The 19,571-nt window shown below is 38.3% G+C and overlaps 1 protein-coding gene across 1 annotated transcript in view; it reads left to right on the top strand.

Annotated features, from left to right (window-relative positions):
• The window catches only part of Polr3C (RNA polymerase III subunit C), a 201,321-nt gene that overhangs the window by 51,557 nt on the left and 130,193 nt on the right, over nucleotides 1-19,571 (top strand). The window contains exon 4 of the mRNA XM_067144179.1: nucleotides 6,174-6,429. Within this exon, the coding sequence (XP_067000280.1) occupies nucleotides 6,174-6,429 (256 nt within the window). The remainder of the gene's footprint in view (nucleotides 1-6,173; nucleotides 6,430-19,571) is intronic.

Here is a 19,571-nt window from a genome sequence, read left to right as displayed (position 1 = left end):
CACAACACTATCAACTAATATACGAAGTTCAAAAATAACTAGAAGTCGCAGACGAATAGATTTGTAGTAGAAAGCCGCCAGCTCCTGGTGATCAGCGCGGCACATTCAAGGTCATGCGCTGCGGTCGAACGCCAAAGTAGAGTGGAGAATGTTTTTGAAGGTCTAGAATTTGTCACGGTTGTGGGAAGTTAAGTACGTATATAAAAATATACGACGCAAATCAGAATAATTGAGTGAGTACTTGTACTCCTGCTAAGTTCTTGGAAAACAGTTGACGTTGAAAAAACAATTGTAGAGAGAAGAAAAAATGTAGTAAAAAGCGCAATATCGGAAAACAAATGAAAACTTATATGCACAGTGCGCTATTTTTAAATGAAAAATTTTTAGGTTATGATTCAAGTAGTCGAAGTTGGTGCAAGACAAGAGTTAAAATTTGAAAGAGGAGAACCGAAATGAAGGTCGTGGTTTTTTTTTTTTTTTAATAGAGAAGGAAGAATAAATTAAACGAGGAAGAGTGATAGTGAAATAAGAGAAAGAATAAAAGAAATTGAAGTTAGATGGTAATGAGGAAGGATAAGATAGGAAAATGAAGGAGGGGTAGTTTAGGGTGGGTTAGGAGGGTGGGTTATTGGAGGTAGAAAATGTGGGTGGGAACTATGTAAGGCATGGAAAATAGAATTGGGGTTTTGGAATTTGGAATTTTTGAGAAGAAGAATTAGGAAGTCAAAAAGGATATTGGGTTTTTCAGAAATGTCGTTTAAATTGAAATTAGGGTTGAAGTACTGGTCAAGGTGGATAAAGCAATTTTCAGTAATGTTTAAGAGGGGGCCTTTGTTAATGATTTTAAGTATATTTAAGTCATTGTCAATACTGGTGTTAATCTCATAATTTTATCACACTCGCAACAGGTGAAATAAATTATTTCTGCCCGGGCGTTTCGCGGGTTTTCTTCATCCATTGACCTTGGCACGTGGAGCTAGTCCACTGATCTGACGCTGATTTGTACTTAGGCTTAACTGCATTTATATTTTAACCTGGGGGTTCTGTCTTCACGTAGGGTTTAAGAATAATTTAGTTTATTTATTTCTGTATTTACTGTGTTGCCAAAATCTCTCGTTACGCAGAATTCCGTGAATATGAAGAATTGTTGGGTACTCGAAGTCCACCGAGGTGTCACGGTATTTCACGAGCTTACCGCGAGTGAGTTCATTCCCACGTGACAGCGAGGCTCTGGAAGTGCAACATGGCTGCTCTCAAAAATAAAATTAGCTCGTTATTTGAAATAAATATTGAGAAAAATAAAAAATATTTTTCTCATTGTAGAATTATGGGTTCAGTATGTTCCAAGAAATAGAGTTTCACTTATCCACATTACACTTTTCCCATATCCATATAGTACAAATATTTCTTCCTCCTTGTCTTTTGTTTCCCACCTGTGCATGAAGGCTCCCATGATAATCACTTCCACATTAGTTATATCCTTTTCTTGTTTCTCCAATAATTCCTCAATATCCTCTTCTTTGTTCCTTGTCTGTGTTGCATACACTTGAATGAAGTCTTTCACTTCATTCCTCATTCTCAGTCTAATTATCCTGTTGCTGATGTTCTTTACCATAACCACATACTCCTCCAGCTGTTTAGAAATTATCAAGCCCACTCCATTTTTTGCCTCTCAGTCAACACTCCAGTATAGTGTATATCCTTTCCTCATTCTCTTTTTTCCTTTCCCCTTCCATTTAACTTTGCTCAACCCCATCATTTCTATATCCTCTTTCTCCATAAAATCCACCACTTCTTCTTCCTTTCCTGTCAGGATCATGAGGTTGATTATGCCCACCTTCATGATGTTGGTTACTATTTGCCCATTTTTCACAGTGCCCCCAGTGCCCAAGAAACTGTGCGTCACTTGCAGGGTATACTCTAACCTTTTCCTAGGCAAGTTCAGAAGTACCATATCATATATAGGCTATTCTAACGGTGGGATTGCCACTCCTGGAGGCTTTTATACCTACTGCCGGGTGTAACTTTAGGACACTCCTCAGGAGTATAGGCGCCTTTAGCAACCGCTTCACTGAAATACAGATGTTGCCGACATGGGAAAGTTCTTCCGTTTACCTGCTGTTGGAACTAGGGTCCTCTTCCACCATCTAAACTAATGACCATGTTCTCTTTTCCAGTGAATTTGTGCGTCATTTCCTACACAAAGGCTTCACCTGGCCTCCAAACGGACTCCTCTGTTCATAGGCATTGCTCCCCCCTTTAGATGCCAGGTTTGGTAATGCCCGCTTGACCCTCGGCCAGACAGTCACAGGTAGTACAATCTACTGTCACATATGGTAGCAGGGTGATCCTGACTTGGCAAGATGATCCTGACCACTTTTAATCATCTTCTTCTTCTTCTTCTACCACTTTTTCCCACACCTGTGGGGTCGCGGGTGATGTGAACTTGACTCTGTTTCATGGCTGGATGCCCTTCCTGACACAAACGCTATGGAGGGATGTTATTACTATTGCGTGTTTCTGTGATGATTGGTAGTGTGATGTGTTGTTTGAATATGAAGAGTGAAGTGTTGGGACAAACATAAAAAACAATCCCCAAGCCGGAAGAATTAATCAGACGTGATTAAAATCCCCAGCCCAGCTGGGAATCGAACCCGGGACCCTTTGAACCAATGGCTTCAACACTGACCATTCAGCCATGGAGTCGGACATCCTGACCACCTGTCATCCAGTAATAAAATCCAGCCCTCAGAGTAGATATGGTGAGATAATTGAAATTCGGAAGTGCCGAGGGAAGAATCAGTAGAGAGTTGGTATTTTAACACAGCCTTTTGCATGAGAAAATCACATGCTACCACTGCACTGATCGAGAAATGCTATTTACTGGTAAAGTAACCGGGCTTCATAATATACCTACCATTCATTCAATAGCATTTCATGTTTTCACTCGTTCAGAAACATTTTATTGTAACTATACCCGGTTGAAGATATATGATTGGAACTGCTATATTATCATGCAAAATTTTATGCATAAAAACCTCTGTACTATTTGCGATGAAAATAAATCTCTGTACGTTGCTGCAGTTTTTACCAGCAGTATCACAAATTTTGATATCAGAGTGTTCTGGATGTATTTCAGCTCATATATTTGTAATAATTCATGTTGATATGAAAGGCACTTTAACCATGCAAAATTTTGTATTTGATCAAGTGTACATGAATCCATCATGTTATAATCTCAGACGAAGACACTACCACCTCCATAATGTCCCCCTTTCATGTTATTAGCTGGACATATAAACATGCCAGGAATCACTGCAGAAGGTGAAGCTCAGTTTGTTCATAAACAATATACATCTCTGCTGTTCTGTGGTAAAAGCTTGATGTTCTTGTTTTATGGACAGCAGTCAATTGGATGCATTTCAGTACCTCCAGGTATTCAGCCATCCCATATGTAAGTGTCATATACAGTACAGCCTACTTGTGAATACACATTCCATTCCCAAGCAACATTGCCTACTGTACTACAACTGCATTGTCAAGCAGTCACGGCTCATAAGATCTCGTGGGACTGTGCTCCTTGTTGTCAACTGATGAAGGATTAATATTTTCACATTATTGGGTCCTTGCTCAGGCCTTACATATGAGACTGTGGGGAGTAATATGCTCTAGGAAAAAGTCATCCAAGTCGCATGATTATTCTTACTTTCATGACACCGTTGGTGTAGATTTTTTGAGCTGTAACAGTTAAAAGCACGCTCTGTTCCAGCTATCTTCTATGTGTCTTTGGCTGTGTTTGCAGTACTGGCTAGCAGCCAACAAAGTTATAATTTGTCTTGACAGGTTGAGAACATTACATAATATGGTTTTAATCTTCTTTTCTAAATCCATTCCCATTTCCAGATACTCACTGGATAGGGTAATATTCCAAAACCCTCCACTGTATTCTATCTTTCTACCATTCTTCTTCGATCATTTTGCTGCTGGGCACTCCTGTTGCTCAGTCATTCACTACTGACCTGCATTTAGGGCAGTCGCCCAGGTGGTAGATTCCCTATCTGTTGTTTTCCTGCTTTTTCTTAAATGATCACAAAGAAATTGGAAATTTATTGAACATCTCGCTTGGTAAGTTATTCCAATCCCTAACTCCCCTTCCTATAAAAGAATATTTGCCCCAATTTGTCCTCTTGAATTCCAACTTTATCTTCATATTGTGATCTTTCCTACTTTTAAAGACACCACTCAAACTTATTCGTATACTGATGTCCTCCCATGCCATCTCTCCACTGACAGCTCGGAACATACCACTTAATCGAGCAGCTCGTCTCCTTTCTCCCAAGTCTTCACCCACCAAACTTTGCAACATTTTTGTAATGCTACTCTTTTGACGGAAATCACCCAGAACAAATCAAGCTGCTTTCCCTTGAATTTTTTCCAGTTCTTGAATCACGTAATCCTGGTGAGGGTCCCATACACTGGAACCATACTCTAGTTGGGGTCTTACCAGAGACTTATATGCCCCCTCCTTTACATCCTTACTACAACCCCTAAATACCCTCATAACCATGTGCAGAGATCTGTACCCTTTATTAACAATCATATTTATGTGATTACCCCAATGAAGGTATTTTCTTATATTAACACCTAGGTACTTACAATGATCCCCAAAAGGAATTTTCACCCCATCAACACAGTAATTAAAACTGAGAGGACTTTTCCTATTTGTGAAACTTACAACCTGACTTTTAACCCCGTTTATCATCATACCATTACCCACTGTCCATCTCACAACACTATCGAGGTCACCCTGCAGCCGCTCACAATCTTGTAACTTATTTATTACTCTGTACAGAATAACATCATCTGCAAACAGCCTTATCTCTGATTCCACTTCTTTACACATATCGTTGATATATATAAGAAAACATAAAGGTCCTATAATACTGCCTTGAGGAATTCCCCTCTTAATTATTACAGGGTCAGATAAAGCATTGCCTACTCTAATTCTCTGAGTTATATTTTCTAGAAATATAGCAACCCATTCAGTCACTCCTTTTTTCTAATCCAATAGCACTCATTTTTGCCTTAGATTTTTGCCTTAGGTCAATCGCAATACAGTCCATTTGGCCTCTTGAATCGAGGATATCTGCTATATCTTGCTGAAATCCTACAAGCTGAGCTTCAGTGGAATAACCTTTCCTAAACCCAAACTGCCTTCTGTCAAACCAGTTATTAATTTCGCAAACATGTCTAATTTAATCAGAAAGAATGCTTTCCCAAACCTTACATACAATGCATGTCAAACTGACTAGCCTGTAATTTTCAGCTTTATGTCTATCACCCTTTCCTTTATACACAGGGGCTACTATAGCAACTCTCCATTCATTTGGTATAGTTTCTTCAACCAAACAATAATCAAATAAGTATTTTGGATATGGTACTATATCCCAACCCATTGCCTTAAGTATATCCCCAGAAATCTTATCAATTCCAGCTGCTTTTCTAGTTTTCAACTGTTGTATCTTACTGTAAATGTCATTGTTATCATAGGTATATTTTAATACTTCTTTAGTATTACTCACCTCCCCTGTCTGGACATTATCCTTGTAACCAACAGTCTTTACAAATGTGGTTGGTAGGGTTGAGGCTCTGGTCATGGGGGATTCCATCGTTAGACATGTGGGGAAAGTGTGTGGAGGAAAGAGAACCAGGGTAGAGTGTTATCCAGGAATTAGGTTGAAGTAGGTAGGCAGGTAGAACAACCGAGGGAAGATGAGGAACAGGCAACTGTTGCTGAGATGTGTGGAAGTAGGAGGAAGGGAAAAGGTAGGAAAGGGAAATGTAGTGTAGTGGAAAGGAAAAGACAGGTGGAACAGGGTCATGGGATGGAGAAAAGGGAAGAGGAAGTAGCTTCTGCAGCAGTGAGAGAAGATACTTGATACTTTCCACTACAGAGTCTTCCCATCTCATTTGAGGTAATCCTCTTGCTTTCTTCTCAGCGATCATTTTCTCAAAGACTTTCTTAGGAATCCTCTCTTTCTGCTTTCACATCATGTGTCCAGTATTGTTATAAAACCAGTGTAAAATGTGCTTCCTACCAGTTCATTGCATTTCACTGTTGGGGTATTTTTTTTTTTTTTTCCACACTTGTGTATCCATATCTTTTGTTTCAGGACAAGATAAAATGTCAATTGTGACTGTGCGTGATAAATTCCACTTGCTCATCACCAAACAGTTTCTAATGAGATGCCCATCACCTACCGAGGAACCTGGAGTTCCAGTCTTGACAGTGAAGGAACGTGATTTATATCTTCCTCCGGAAATAAATTTGAAAGTTCTTGTAAACATTGAACAAGGTCTTGGTGGAGATCCTGGAGATGAAAATGTGTATTGGAGAATAAATTTTGACAGATTTCACCAAGAATTCAGGTCTGTTTATTACCTCACTTTTGAGGGACATTTCTGTTTTGTATTTGTTTTTTAATTTAATTTAATTTAATTTATTCTGACTATTGTCCCAATGAGCTATTAACTCGAGGGAGGAATTGCCCTTTACAGTTATGGCTTTCCAATTAATGGTAAAATGGTTTAATAATGTAACATTATTATACATGTAAATCCAGAAGGCAAGTCGTTGGTGGACTTTTGCATGAGGAACAAAATGATTGTTGGAACACCTAGTTTAAGAAGAACAGTCTGAAGATTACAAGGTATGGTTGGGGAGACAGACGAACAAAGACCATGATTGAGTATATAATCATAGGGAAAGAACACCGGAAGAACCTTTTAGATGTTACAGCCATGCCTGAAGAAGCCTTTGGTGGAGATCATAGAGTTGTAGTAGGAAAATTGAAAGTCGGAAAGATTGAAAAACCCCCATTAAGAAGAGAGAAAAGAATTAAAGTATGGAAGTTGAAGGAGAAAAGCATACAAGAAGAATTTCAAAGGGAAATAATACCCTTGGTACCCAGGACGGAGATGGGGAATGTTGAAGGTGAATGGAATAGATTTAAGGAAGCACTGGTTGGATGTGCAGAAAAGGTATGTGGTAGAACATCAGGAAATGTGAAAGACAAAGAGACACACAGGTGGAATGATAGGGTAAAGATTAAAGTTAAGGAAAAGAAATGGCATGGAAAGCATGGAAAACATCTAAGACTGAAGAAAGTAGAAGAAAATATATGGAGGCAAAGAATTTGACTAAGAAAGTAGTGGAGGAAAAAAAAAAGAGGAAAAGCTGGGCCTTATTCACACAGAAATTGAGAGATGATATGCAGGGCAGCAAGAAATTACTGTATGGTATTTTAAGAAACAAAAAAAGAGATAATGTAAACACCAGATTTGTGAAGGATGAAGGCAGTATGATATTAACAAAGCCAGAAGAAATAAGAAACAGATGGAAAGAGTATTTTCAGAAGTTGCTGAACATGAGAACTAATGACAGTCATTCAATGGATGACCAGGAAAGGCAATTAGTTGATGAAGAAATGGATAAAGAATTTTTTTTTCAATGCTATTTGTTCGGGGCGTCGACCTAGAAAGATCTTTTTCCCCTAGAATAAAGAAATTACAATGAATGAAATTGAAATGGCAGTAAGAAAGATGAAGAATGGAAGAACTACTGGAATAGATGAAATTTCAGTGGAGATGATAAGGGCTGCAGGAGCTGTAGGCCTGCAGTGGACATATCGAGTTCTCAGGATTGTCTGGGAGAAAAGAATTAAAGTATGGAAGTTGAAGGAGAAAAGCATACAAGAAGAATTTCAAAGGGAAATAATACCCTTGGTACCCAGGACGGAGATGGGGAATGTTGAAGGTGAATGGAATGAGGATTGGCAAAAAGGAATAATAATCCCAATTTTCAAGAAAGGCGATAAGAAAGTATTGAAGAACTACAGGGGAATTACTCTTAATGGAGAGGATACTGGAAAGTAGGATAAGGTTGAGGGTTGAAAATCAGATACGGGAAAATCAGTTTGGTTTCAGAAGTGGATGGTCAACAAAAGAACCCATTTTCGTTATGAGACAACTAATGGAAAAGCATTGGGAGTATGGGAATGATATGGTGATGACATTCATTGACATTAAAAAGGCATATGACAGTGTCCTCAGGACTAAAGTTTGGGACAGTCTGGTGCAAAAAGGAATTGGACAGGGATTAATAAAAATGATCATGGCAGTGTACAAGGAATGTTGTAGTTGCATGCAAACATAAGTTGGCAGGACAAGTTGGTTCAAAATCACTAGTGGGTTGAGACAGGGAAGTGTTCTATCACCAATCCTCTTTACAATAGTAATGGATGACATAATGAGAACAGCAAAAGGAACATATGGAGGAGGTGAAATGAACATGATGTTATTTGCAGATGATGTTGTGATTTGGGGAGAAGACGACATGAAGGTTCAAGGACAATTGGATTTGGTGAATGGGAAGATCGATGAATGTGGATTGAAAAAAAGTGTAGAAAAGAGTAAAACTCTTGTTATGACTAGAGGGGAGAAAGTAGGGAAAGGTCAGATCAGACTTGCAAACAAGCCCCTGAAGTAGTGGAGACGTTCAAATACCTGGGGAGTGAATTAATGGAGAATACTCGACTGAATGCTGAAATTAGTAAGAGGGTTCAAGCTGGAAACTGTTTCTATCATAATGTAAGAAACATGTTATGGGACAAAGATGTGCCAATGGAAGCAAAGGAAACTATGTACAAGATGTATTACATACCCATAACATCTTACGGAGCATAAACTTGGATAATGACAAAGAAGGATGAAAGGCAAAAAAAAAAAAAAAAAAAAAGGCAGCCGAAAGAAGTTCTTGAGGAGTATTATACAGAAGTGTAGAAGAGACAAAATAAGGAGTGAGAAAATCTGGGAAGAAATTGGAGTGGAAAAAATGAATGACAGAATAGAGAAGAGCCAACTAAATGGTTTGGGCACATAAAGCGAATGAGTGATGAAGGAATGCCAAAACAGGTGATGGAAATGCAAATGCAAGGAAGGAGAGGCCATGGACGACAACGATTGAGATGGAAATACACAATCCAACACAGTATTAGAGAAAGAAACCTGGACTGGGACACAGTGTTGGAGGAGTGGTGGAAAGACCGAAGAAAGTGGAGAGGAACCATATTTGCCCCTACCCGGCTACAGCTGGATAAAATAAACAATAATTATTATTAGCTGGATAAAAGGAAATGATGATGATGAATATACATTGATTACAATAGTAGTGGCAGTACACTGGAGATAATTAACAATTACATTTAAATGTGGCAATAATAATTTATATATTTTTGTAATAAATATCTAAAAACAGACTTCTTAAATAGTGAAAAAAATTTAATATGCCTTAACTTAGTGGACAATTTGTTATATGATGCTGCAGCAGAATATGCTGTAATTTTTATCCCATACCTTGAAGAAGATGCATGGCCAGGGTATATCTGAACTACTGACCTAGTTTAATAGTTATTAATGTCTTTCCTGTATCTTAATTTCTGTATTTAAGGAGATCATAACATTTTAAAATGTGTACAAGTGGAGTGCTTTATTATCTTCACGTGCATTCTGACAGGTAAAATGTTTGTGTTCGTGTACATCTCAATGGAGCGTTTCAAAAAGTTACATTTTTTAAATTAATCTTATGGTCCTTTTTTAAAGTATTTAATTTATGTCTTCTCTATCGCATGAAACCCAAATTACATTCAAGTAAATTAGATGCAAATGAATAAGTGAGAAATGAATGCTTTTAAGCTGTTGTGTAGTGAGTCCTATGTCCTGTAATCTTTTCAACACTCTTGTAACAGCAGTGATCTTACATTCTATATGAGGAATATGTTGTTTCCAGCATAAACTTGTGTTCAGAGTAAGACCTAAGTAGGTAAAAGGACTGACTCTTTCCACAATTTATGTCTTAATTTTTACTGTGTTTACTTAAAATGGCTTAGGGAAAAAACATTTAGTTTTAGAAGTACCGTCAAATGGGGCGATTTCGGACCCAGAGGTGGTTTTGGACAGAATGGTAGCTTTGCCTATTTTGTTGCGTAGCAAGGAGCCACCGCTGCTTAGCATTTCCGCGCAGGTTTGAATTCGATCTTGAAGTTATGTTTCCTGCATTCCACACCGTTTTTTACAAGTCGACTTCATACTTCGGAAAATTTCCCGTGTGCACTGGCATTGTTGAAAGTTCATGCATTATCATTAAGTGGAAACTTTTGTTTGTCGCGACCAGAATGGATGCATTATAACTATGGTTCTTACTGATATCAACTGACTGAAGTGTTTATAAATGATTGCCATGAAATTTCGCTATGATTTAGTGAAAAATAGTGTTTTACGCACATTTTACTGAAAATTGAAAGCAGTCTGGGTGATTTCAGACAATGCCTAGAAATTATCAGATACAGAAAGAAGCTGCTTCAAGGTGTAATTACGAACCAAGGTCCTTAGAAAAAGTCGTATGTGATATTAAAAGTGGCAAGTTGTCTTAGAGGAAGGCATTTGATTTGAATGGTATGCCTTGGTCCTCCCTACAAAATAAAGTGCAGAAAGTACTTCCAAAAATTGGGAAGACGACTAGTGCTAAATGAGGAAGAAGGAAATACTTAAGGAAGCTCAGTCACCCTCCGGCCATGCTCCAACACAACCTACTACTTCCTGCCGCCGCAAATAAAATGTTCTTCCTGGGAAGTCGATTTTTGGCCATGCCTTCCGCCGAGATGAAAGCGCTGGCAGGAACAATGAGGACTAATGTGATGAACCACACAATGAAGGCAATGACGTTCTGGTGTTGCAAGAAGAGGCTTTCCTTGTTGCAGATTATAAATACAAGTTTGAGGAGCAAAGAGCATACGAGGCAGTGTTTTGGCCTGGCCTGAAATATTCGTTCAAGGGATGTGGATGTCCAATACTTGCACCCACATAAAAGCAACAGAAAAGTGTTTGTGTTTCCTAACATCCCTGATGAGGATACAATGGCTAAAGAAAAAATTTCAAAAATACTTCCAGCCCAAGTTGAGAAGAGAGGAATGCTTATTTTCAGAGAAAACTTATTTTAGATTTATAGGCCGTGGCAGCTATATGTTCATTGTATCGACATTTTTGCATTAAGATTTGTATCATTTTTAAGAAAAATTATCGAGATCTTTCAGTAGGGTTTTTGTGCAGTTTATAACTATTAATATTTCAATTTAGACTGGAAAATTTGAAATTTACCTAGTCAGAAAATAAATATCTATCAGTAACACATTAAATTTAACATTGCAATGATTTTAACCAGCTAGTCATGTTTTGGACACCCTCAGAACACTTTAAATATCACAACACTAAAGCGAAAAGAATGAGGAATTAAAATAAAGGACTATTTGTGTCCGAAATCACGTAATACACTTTGAAACTTCAGACAGTGGTTTGAAAAGCATTTGCATCTGAAATCACCCCGATGTACAGGGTGAATTCGGACACTCTTTTTTGTTTTCTCAGGAAAACGTGTTGGCATATATTTTTTGTTTATAGGATATTGTATTAATTGGATATATTCCTCATTATTAGGATGGTAAACAATACAATTTATGATCCCCTTCGTGAGTTACGGCGAAAATAACCTCAAAACCGTCCGATATCATCCCCTTTGACAGTATTTAAAAGACTATTTTTAGTGATCCATTGTAGGAGAGAATCTAAATCTGTTTATCCATTATTTGTTCTTCAGTATCATCTTTGCAAAAAGCAAACATTATTTTTTGCAAATAACAGTAATTTACCACATAATGTCACTTTTCCTGCATTTTTAATATCAAAAAGATTATTGGTCCTAGCACTGACCCATGAGGAGCACTACATATGTTTGTTGATTCTAATCTGCTTGTATCATTCAAACATTCAAATATTGTTTTCTTGCTATTAAGTAAATGTCGGACCACTGATGTGCTGAGCAGATGCTCAAATGCTTTCGCTAGGTCAATGAAAAGATCTGCTGCAATTTAATTGTTATTGAGAGAATTTTATACTAGAGTCACTATGTTGAACATAGCTAATTCAGTGCTGCAATGTGGAAGAAAGCCATGTTGATTTTTAACGAAAATGTTACACGATTTTATGTAATCCATCAATCTTACTTTTACTACTGACTCGTAATTTTGAAAAGGAAGACAAGATACACACTGGTCTGTAATTTCCTGGGTCTGATCTATCCCCACTTTTAAAAATTGGTCCACTCCTAGCAATTTTGCATTTATAATAATTTCTTTTTGAGGCGAGAAATTTTCCACTGCGCACTGCACCACTTTCTTATAATACAGATTAAAAGTATCACATCTCTCCCATTTAGAAGTATAAGTAATACAGTATTTCCAACTTTCAGTTCAAAGATCTCTTGAATGTTAATAGATTTTCCAAGAAGATCTGTAACTGTAGGCCACATTTTTCTGTTTCCCTTCATAATTTTTTTTGCACTAATATATATTTTTTTTTATTATTTTTTTTTTTTTTAAGTTCAGTTTTCAAGGTTTAAGGGAGACTTTTCTTGTTGGAGTTTGTGTAATATTTAAGTTTGAAAGTTTTATAGCACTGTTCTACATACTGACACAGGCTGTCATCGGCTTCATTTATCTCAGTTGTTGTAATATATTTAGGGTTACACGTAAAGTACTGTTTGATGCTGGCATAATTTAATATTTTCCTTTTCTCTGAATATTCTTAGAATATTGGGATTGAGGAAAAGGAAAGCATGTACAAACCAATTATCCTCTTCGTTACTGTTCTCTGTACATGTTTCCTTGATTTGTTCGATCTGAGTATGAAGATTGCTCCGATTCAATTTCATTTACCTCCAATTTCAACACACTCTTTATTTAACTTATTTTCTAATTTAGATGTTTGATCAGTTACCTCTAATGTCTTAGTATTGTAATGGTTCAAATCCCGTTACTAACATTCCTCTATATTATTATTATTGTTGTTGTTGTAACTGTTATTATTATTAGATTCAATTCTATAATCGGATTTTGTTATGTATTAATTAACTATTGCTTGCTTCATTGTATTTAATTTATTTTGTGTGTGTGTGCATGTGGGCGGGTTTTTTTGTTTTTAGCATTAAAATAATGTAGAGTGAGATCCGCTGCCTAATATCAGATATGGATATATTTTGTGGAACTTTAAGGTGTTATAACATATGGTGCAATACTGCTACAGTGACTGTTGAGTCATCACCCTGTCATTGTATGCATTTAGTAATATCAAATAATTTAGGGAGTTCCTATTTTGCCTGAGGCTATTTCAACACAATCTGTAATACTTTGGAGCTGGGTGGGTGTGACTTCATGGACTGATGTAACTCTGACATGGGTGTTATACCATGTGACAACTCATGTCTGTATATGGAGGAGTATCCTATAGCGGTGATTCAGTAGTTGGAAGGACAGCCTCGAATGATGAAGTGTTGTTGTGAGATGGATGGCGAATAGTGAGATGGTGGTCTTACGGAGAGTGAGGCCATAGTTGGTCAGTGAGTCAGTGAGATGGAGAAGAAACAGTAACATGGATATGTAGTCGTCAGTGACCGAATGGATTGTATGTTCGGAGTGTGTTACGTGTATGTGTTCGGTCGAGTTCTTGTGTCAGTTCGGTGACAGCCGAATACTGAGCCGTCGTAATGCAGACTAACAGTTATTAGTGAATTACTTGTAAAGTTGATTGTGAAGTGTGGATATATTTTCAAACCATGCTATATCTCGTTTGTGAAACTAAAAGGATTGTCGCCATAAGACCTATCTGTGTTGGTGCGACGTAAACCAATTAATTGGAATAATAACAGTAAGTTATTTGTTAAGTAGACCACCTAATCAATACAAAGTCTAGTCTTGGATGATTTACATAGATCTGTTAACTAATAGTGGTACATGTTTCGCTTTGTATGAAGGCATCATCAGCCATTGTCTTAACCATAGATTGAAAATAAGCATCTAATTAACATATAATGATGAAATGAATTTTTAAAATCTTGAAGAGATTTGAAGTAAAATAACATTAAAAATAAAAATGATGGTTTAAAAATATAAAACGTGATGAATTACAATGGTGGGAGTATTAACAAAATTAACATTAGAAGGCTGCTATAATAAGTACAATGGATAAAACATCAGACTGTTATACAACAGGTAGTAAGATTGCTATAAAAATAAAGTTGACTGTCCGGCGGTTACAATTAATCGATGGCGAAAAATCGTATATATTCAAAATAAAGAAGAGAGAAAAATACTCGAACGTTGGTCGAGATATCCGAAATTAATCATAATCAGGAAGATAAAAGACGGATCTCTCGACCAACCTTCGACTTTTATTCTCTCTTATGAAGAACTTAAGTGGCACATTGTTTCAAAACCAACCCTGGACTTTCCAGCAGGATTCTGCTCCAGCCCACAAGGCTAGGTCAACTCAAGGGTGGCTTCAGCGTTATGTCCCCGACTTCATTTCAACTGAAGATTGGCCCAGTAACAGTCCGGACCTGAACACTTTGGACTACCGACTGTGGTCAGTGCTTGACGGCATCGTCTGCAAGAAGAGACACCCCACCATTGGAAGTTTAAAGCATGGCGGATTTCCCTCTGGATATCCTCCGTTCCACCATAGACGAGTGGACACAATGACTCACAGCCTGTATCAGTGCCAAAGGTGACCATTTTGAAAAGTGATTGGTGTAAAGAATGCCTGTAAGAACTAACAGCAAATTAAAATACTTCTCATAACATTTGCATTTTTCACTTTTTTTAAGTTGTAACAGTATTTATGGCTAGACTGGGTATATATGAATGAGAATCTTGAATATTCCTAGGGTGTAGGGTAATAAGCTTACTACCAGGCGAGATGGCCGTGTGCGTAGAGGCGCGCGGCTGTGAGCTTGCATCCGGGAGATAGTAGGTTCGAATCCCACTATCGGCAGCCCTGAAGATGGTTTTCCGTGGTTTCCCATTTTCACACCAGGCAAATGCTGGGGCTGTACCTTAATTAAGACCACGGCCGCTTCCTTCCAACTCCTGGGCCTTTCCTATCCCATCGTCGAAGACCTATCTGTGTCGGTGCGACGTAAAGCCCCTAGTAAAAAAGAAAACTTTGTATTGATTAGGTGGTCTATTTAACAAATAACTTACTGTTATTATTCCAATCAAATATCATCAATACGGACCAAAAATGATATTTATTACATGTAAACCAATTAGCAAAAAATAGAAACTAAAAGGATACTTCACCAAATTAGGTTTGAGATACCTACTCCTGATATTAACTCAAAGGAATACGTCATAATAACACTCAACGTGTTCAAGGTACTGTTAAGGAAAACAGTGAGGGAAAAATTTCTTGTACAGCTTGTAAATGTATGGTCAAGAGGATTTCAAATTTAATGCCTAGAGTTTCTTTCAGTTGTGATTTCTGAGTTTTATATTATCTTTTAAATTATCGCAGAAAGTCTCACCCATTAAAGTGTAAATTTAAAGAATATATTTTGTTTGGTATCAAATACAGTTAATTGTTTTATTTCAATGGTAGATCAGATAACCTCAAACTTTAGTTGGGAAACCAAATGAAAAGGTCCTTTTGCCAAAACCTATATGTTATGCTGTCAAAGTAAGCTTTTTCTTTTTTTTTTTTTTTGCTAGGGGCTTTACGTCGCACCGACACAGATAGGTCTTATGGCGACGATGGGATAGGAAAGGCCTAGGAGTTGGAAGGAAGCGGCTGTGGCCTTAATTAAGGTACAGCCCCAGCATTTGCCTGGTGTGAAAATGGGAAACCACGGAAAACCATTTTCAGGGCTGCCAATAGTGGGATTCGAACCTACTATCTCCCGGATGCAAGCTCACAGCCGCGCGCCTCTACGCACACGGCCATCTCGCCTGGTAGTAAGCTTATTACCCTACACCCTAGGAATATTCAAGATTCTCATTCATATATACCCAGTCTAGCCATAAATACTGTTACAACTTAAAAAAAGTGAAAAATGCAAATGTTATGAGAAGTATTTTAATTTGCTGTTAGTATGTTCTTACAGGCATTCTTTACACCAATCACTTTTCAAAATGGTCACCTTTGGCACTGATACAGGCTGTGAGTCATTGTGTCCACTCGTCTATGGCGGAACGGAGGATATCCAGAGGGAAATCCGCCATGCTTTAAACTTCCAATGGTGGGGTGTCTCTTCTTGCAGACGATGCCGTCAAGCACTGACCACAGTCGGTAGTCCAAAGTGTTCAGGTCCGGACTGCTACTGGGCCAATCATCAGTTGAAATGAAGTCGGGGACATAACGCTGAAGCCACCCTTGAGTTGACCTAGCCTTGTGGGCTGGAGCAGAATCCTGCTGGAAAGTCCATGGTTGGTTTTGAAACAATGTGCCACTTAAGTTCTTCATAATAGGCACCAAAACAGTGCTTTCGAATACGAGCTGCCACTGCCTTTTTTGCTGCTGGAGTCCTGACACTGCGTGGTCAACCCTCCCTCGAACGATCTTTTGCAGTCCCGGTTGCTGTGAATCATTCAATGGTCCGGTACACAAACATTGATTTTCAGCTTTTACAGCATCTTGAAAATGTCACTTGAAGATTTTGCAACTTTATGTAATGCTATTACTGCAACATGATTTTCATAATCACCCCATTCCGTGTTGAAACCTGGAGCTAGATGCTTCCTCTTTCACAGTAAAGTTAACAATGGTTCAAGGTTAACGTGTGCACACTTGTAGTTCTTTATCTGTCAAACCAGTTGATCAGTATGTGTCAAAAGTTTGTAACAGTATTTATGGTTAGACTGTAATTACATGTATTTGTAACCTAGTAACAAAGTGGCGCCCAACGTGTGGCTCGAATAACTCAGAACTTGTTCTGAATGACAACATACCATAACTTGATTTTGGGAAGAATATGCACATCTAAGCCAACGGAATTAAAACCGGTAAATGTGAGGAGTGTAATTTTGTGTTACATATTTGTATTTTGGTGGTATGTCAAGGGATTTGAAAAGAGAAATCAATTTGAGATCGCATACTATTACTAGAGAACCAAAGATGGACAAGGAAGACAATAGCAAGTCACGTAACGAGGAGGTTAATTTTTTTACAGAGATCCAAGGTGAGGTTGAGAATAGGGAGCTGGTGAACACGATGGAAGGTTCTGTAGTAAGTCAGAAAAGTGTAGAGTTTGAGAAGCACACTGAATCAAAAATGTTTAAATTTGTTGGTGGTCAGAATGACCGAGCTCGGTGAAAAGAGTAGCAAAAATAATAAAAAACAAATGGAACAAATGATTAGTAGTATTAACGAAAATAATAAGAAACAGATCAAAGAATTAATTAGTAGCAGTAGCGAAAATAGTAAGAAACAGATGGAAGAAATGATTTGTAGTAATAACAAAAATGTCAATGTGATCAATAACAAAATAGATCATTTAAGCGAATCATTAAATTGTAAGATAGACACTAAATATTAGAGATAACTGATCAAACATCTAAATTAGAAAATAAGTTTAGTAAAGATTGTGTTGAAATTGGAGGTGAAATGAAGTTGAATCGGAGCAATCTTCATGCTCAGATCGAACAAGTCATGAAACATGTACAGAGAACAGTAACAATATCGTACCTTTAAGTAATAAGATTTCTAGTAATCGGGCAGAAATTCATGAGCTGGTCGAGAAAAGATTGGACAAGATTTATAATACAGTTGGGCAAGATACAAGGGAAAATGATAGTAAAATCGAACAGATTGAAAGCAAACTTGGGGATGTCACTGAACTATGGAACAAACTGGAAACGTCACAGGAGGCGACAGAGAAAGGAGAAAAATTACAGGAAGAATTGTGAATAATGAAAGAGAATGCTGAGAGAGTAGCGGAGGAAAAGGTTTTGCATTGCGAGAGAGGGCTACGGCAAGATTTTAGAGGTCGGACAGCAAGAGAAGTGGTAGTAATGAGTGGTTTGTTCAGTAGGGACCAAGATTTACCTAAGTTTTCTGGAAAACAGTTCAGTCCTATGGAATTTGTAAAAATAGTTGAGAAAAGATTTGCAAGTAATTTGAGGAATAATATTATTGAATGGCAATATGAGTTGGAGATCTTGTAGAATGTTGTTATTGGTAGAAGTAAAATATGGTTTCTAGTGTACCAGAATAAAATGTCTAATTTATTAGAATTTAAAGAGAAGTTCATTGACAAGTTTTGGGATGGAAATGTACAAGGTCGCGAGAGAGAACGCAGTATGTTTGGTATAAATAGATCAGTAGAGGGAGGGAGAAATATGTCAGACAAGTATCAGAGGACTAATAGAAATTTCAATGGTGACAGGGGTCAGAAGATTTACCTGAGACCATCCGAAGATGGGAGGCGTGAGAATTTGAGCTATCAGAGAGATAATGATAGGCTGAATATGAATGTTATTCAGGAGTCGTCATCGAGCCAGATTACTTCAAACTTTCAGGGGGATAGTGTGTTCGAACCCCACTGTCGGCAGCCCTGAAGTGGTTTTCCGTGGTTTCCCATTTTCACATCAGGCAAATGCTGGGGCTGTACATTAATTAAGGCCACGGCCACTTCCTTTCCATTGCTAGGCCTCTCCTATCCTCCTATCCCATCGTCGCCATAAGACCTATCTGTGTCGGTCCGACGTAAAGCAAATAGCAAAAAAAACTCAGGGGATCGGATGAAGTAGGTCACGTGGACAGGCCAAAGGTAGAAGTTGAACAGGTAAGTACAGGGTGCAGCAGAAATACCTGATGAATTTCAGACGTAAATAACTCAGCAACGCAACAAGCCATTCCCAGTTTTGTTGCGCAGTTTAAAAGAGCAGGGTTTGCAATTTATGTCACATACAGTAGATTGGAGTGAACTAAAGGTCTTATTGGCCACAGCTCTCAAACGGGTGTTATTGTCGTGGCGCGCGCGGTCTTGGCCTTTGAGAACACGTTCCTCGTCTCGTCCGGGCTAGTCAGTCAGCCAGCCAGCCAGTCGCCAGCATGGCGTGGAGTGGTAAACACAGAGGTTTCGTGATTGAGACTTATTTAAAAAATGCCGACTCTGTTACCACAACACAGCGTTTGTTTTGCAGACACTTTGGCTTAGATCGACATGAGAAAGTTCCGAGCAGGAGCACCATTCTGTTATGGGTAAACAGTTTGAGAAAAAGTGGTTCGAGTGTTAAAACAAAGCCACCTGGTAGGCCAGTAGCATCCGAACACCAGAGACCGTCCGTGCAGAGAGACATGCCATTACGCAATCTCCTCAACGTTTGGTGCATAGGCATTCACATGCTCTGGGACTCTCAGGTCGCACTGTAAGGAGGATTTTACACACAGACATGAAGTTCCATCTGTATAGAATGGTGGGTGTTCATAAACTCAGTGAACGTGATTGGGACAACCGCAGAACGTGTTGTGGGACTATCCTGGGAGCTGTAGCAACTGACACCATTGTCCTGGCAAGTGATAAAGTGCTCTTTCATTTGTCAGGGTACGTTAATAAACAAAATTTTCGGTACTGGTCCGCAACCAATCCTCAACAGATCCATGAGCAACCTCTCCACAGCGAGCGT

This window comes from Anabrus simplex, chromosome 3 (assembly GCF_040414725.1).
Source record: "Anabrus simplex isolate iqAnaSimp1 chromosome 3, ASM4041472v1, whole genome shotgun sequence".
Lineage (NCBI taxonomy): Eukaryota > Metazoa > Arthropoda > Insecta > Orthoptera > Tettigoniidae > Anabrus > Anabrus simplex.
Note: the sequence above shows the minus strand (reverse complement) of the source record. Positions and strands in the feature narration are given on the sequence as shown.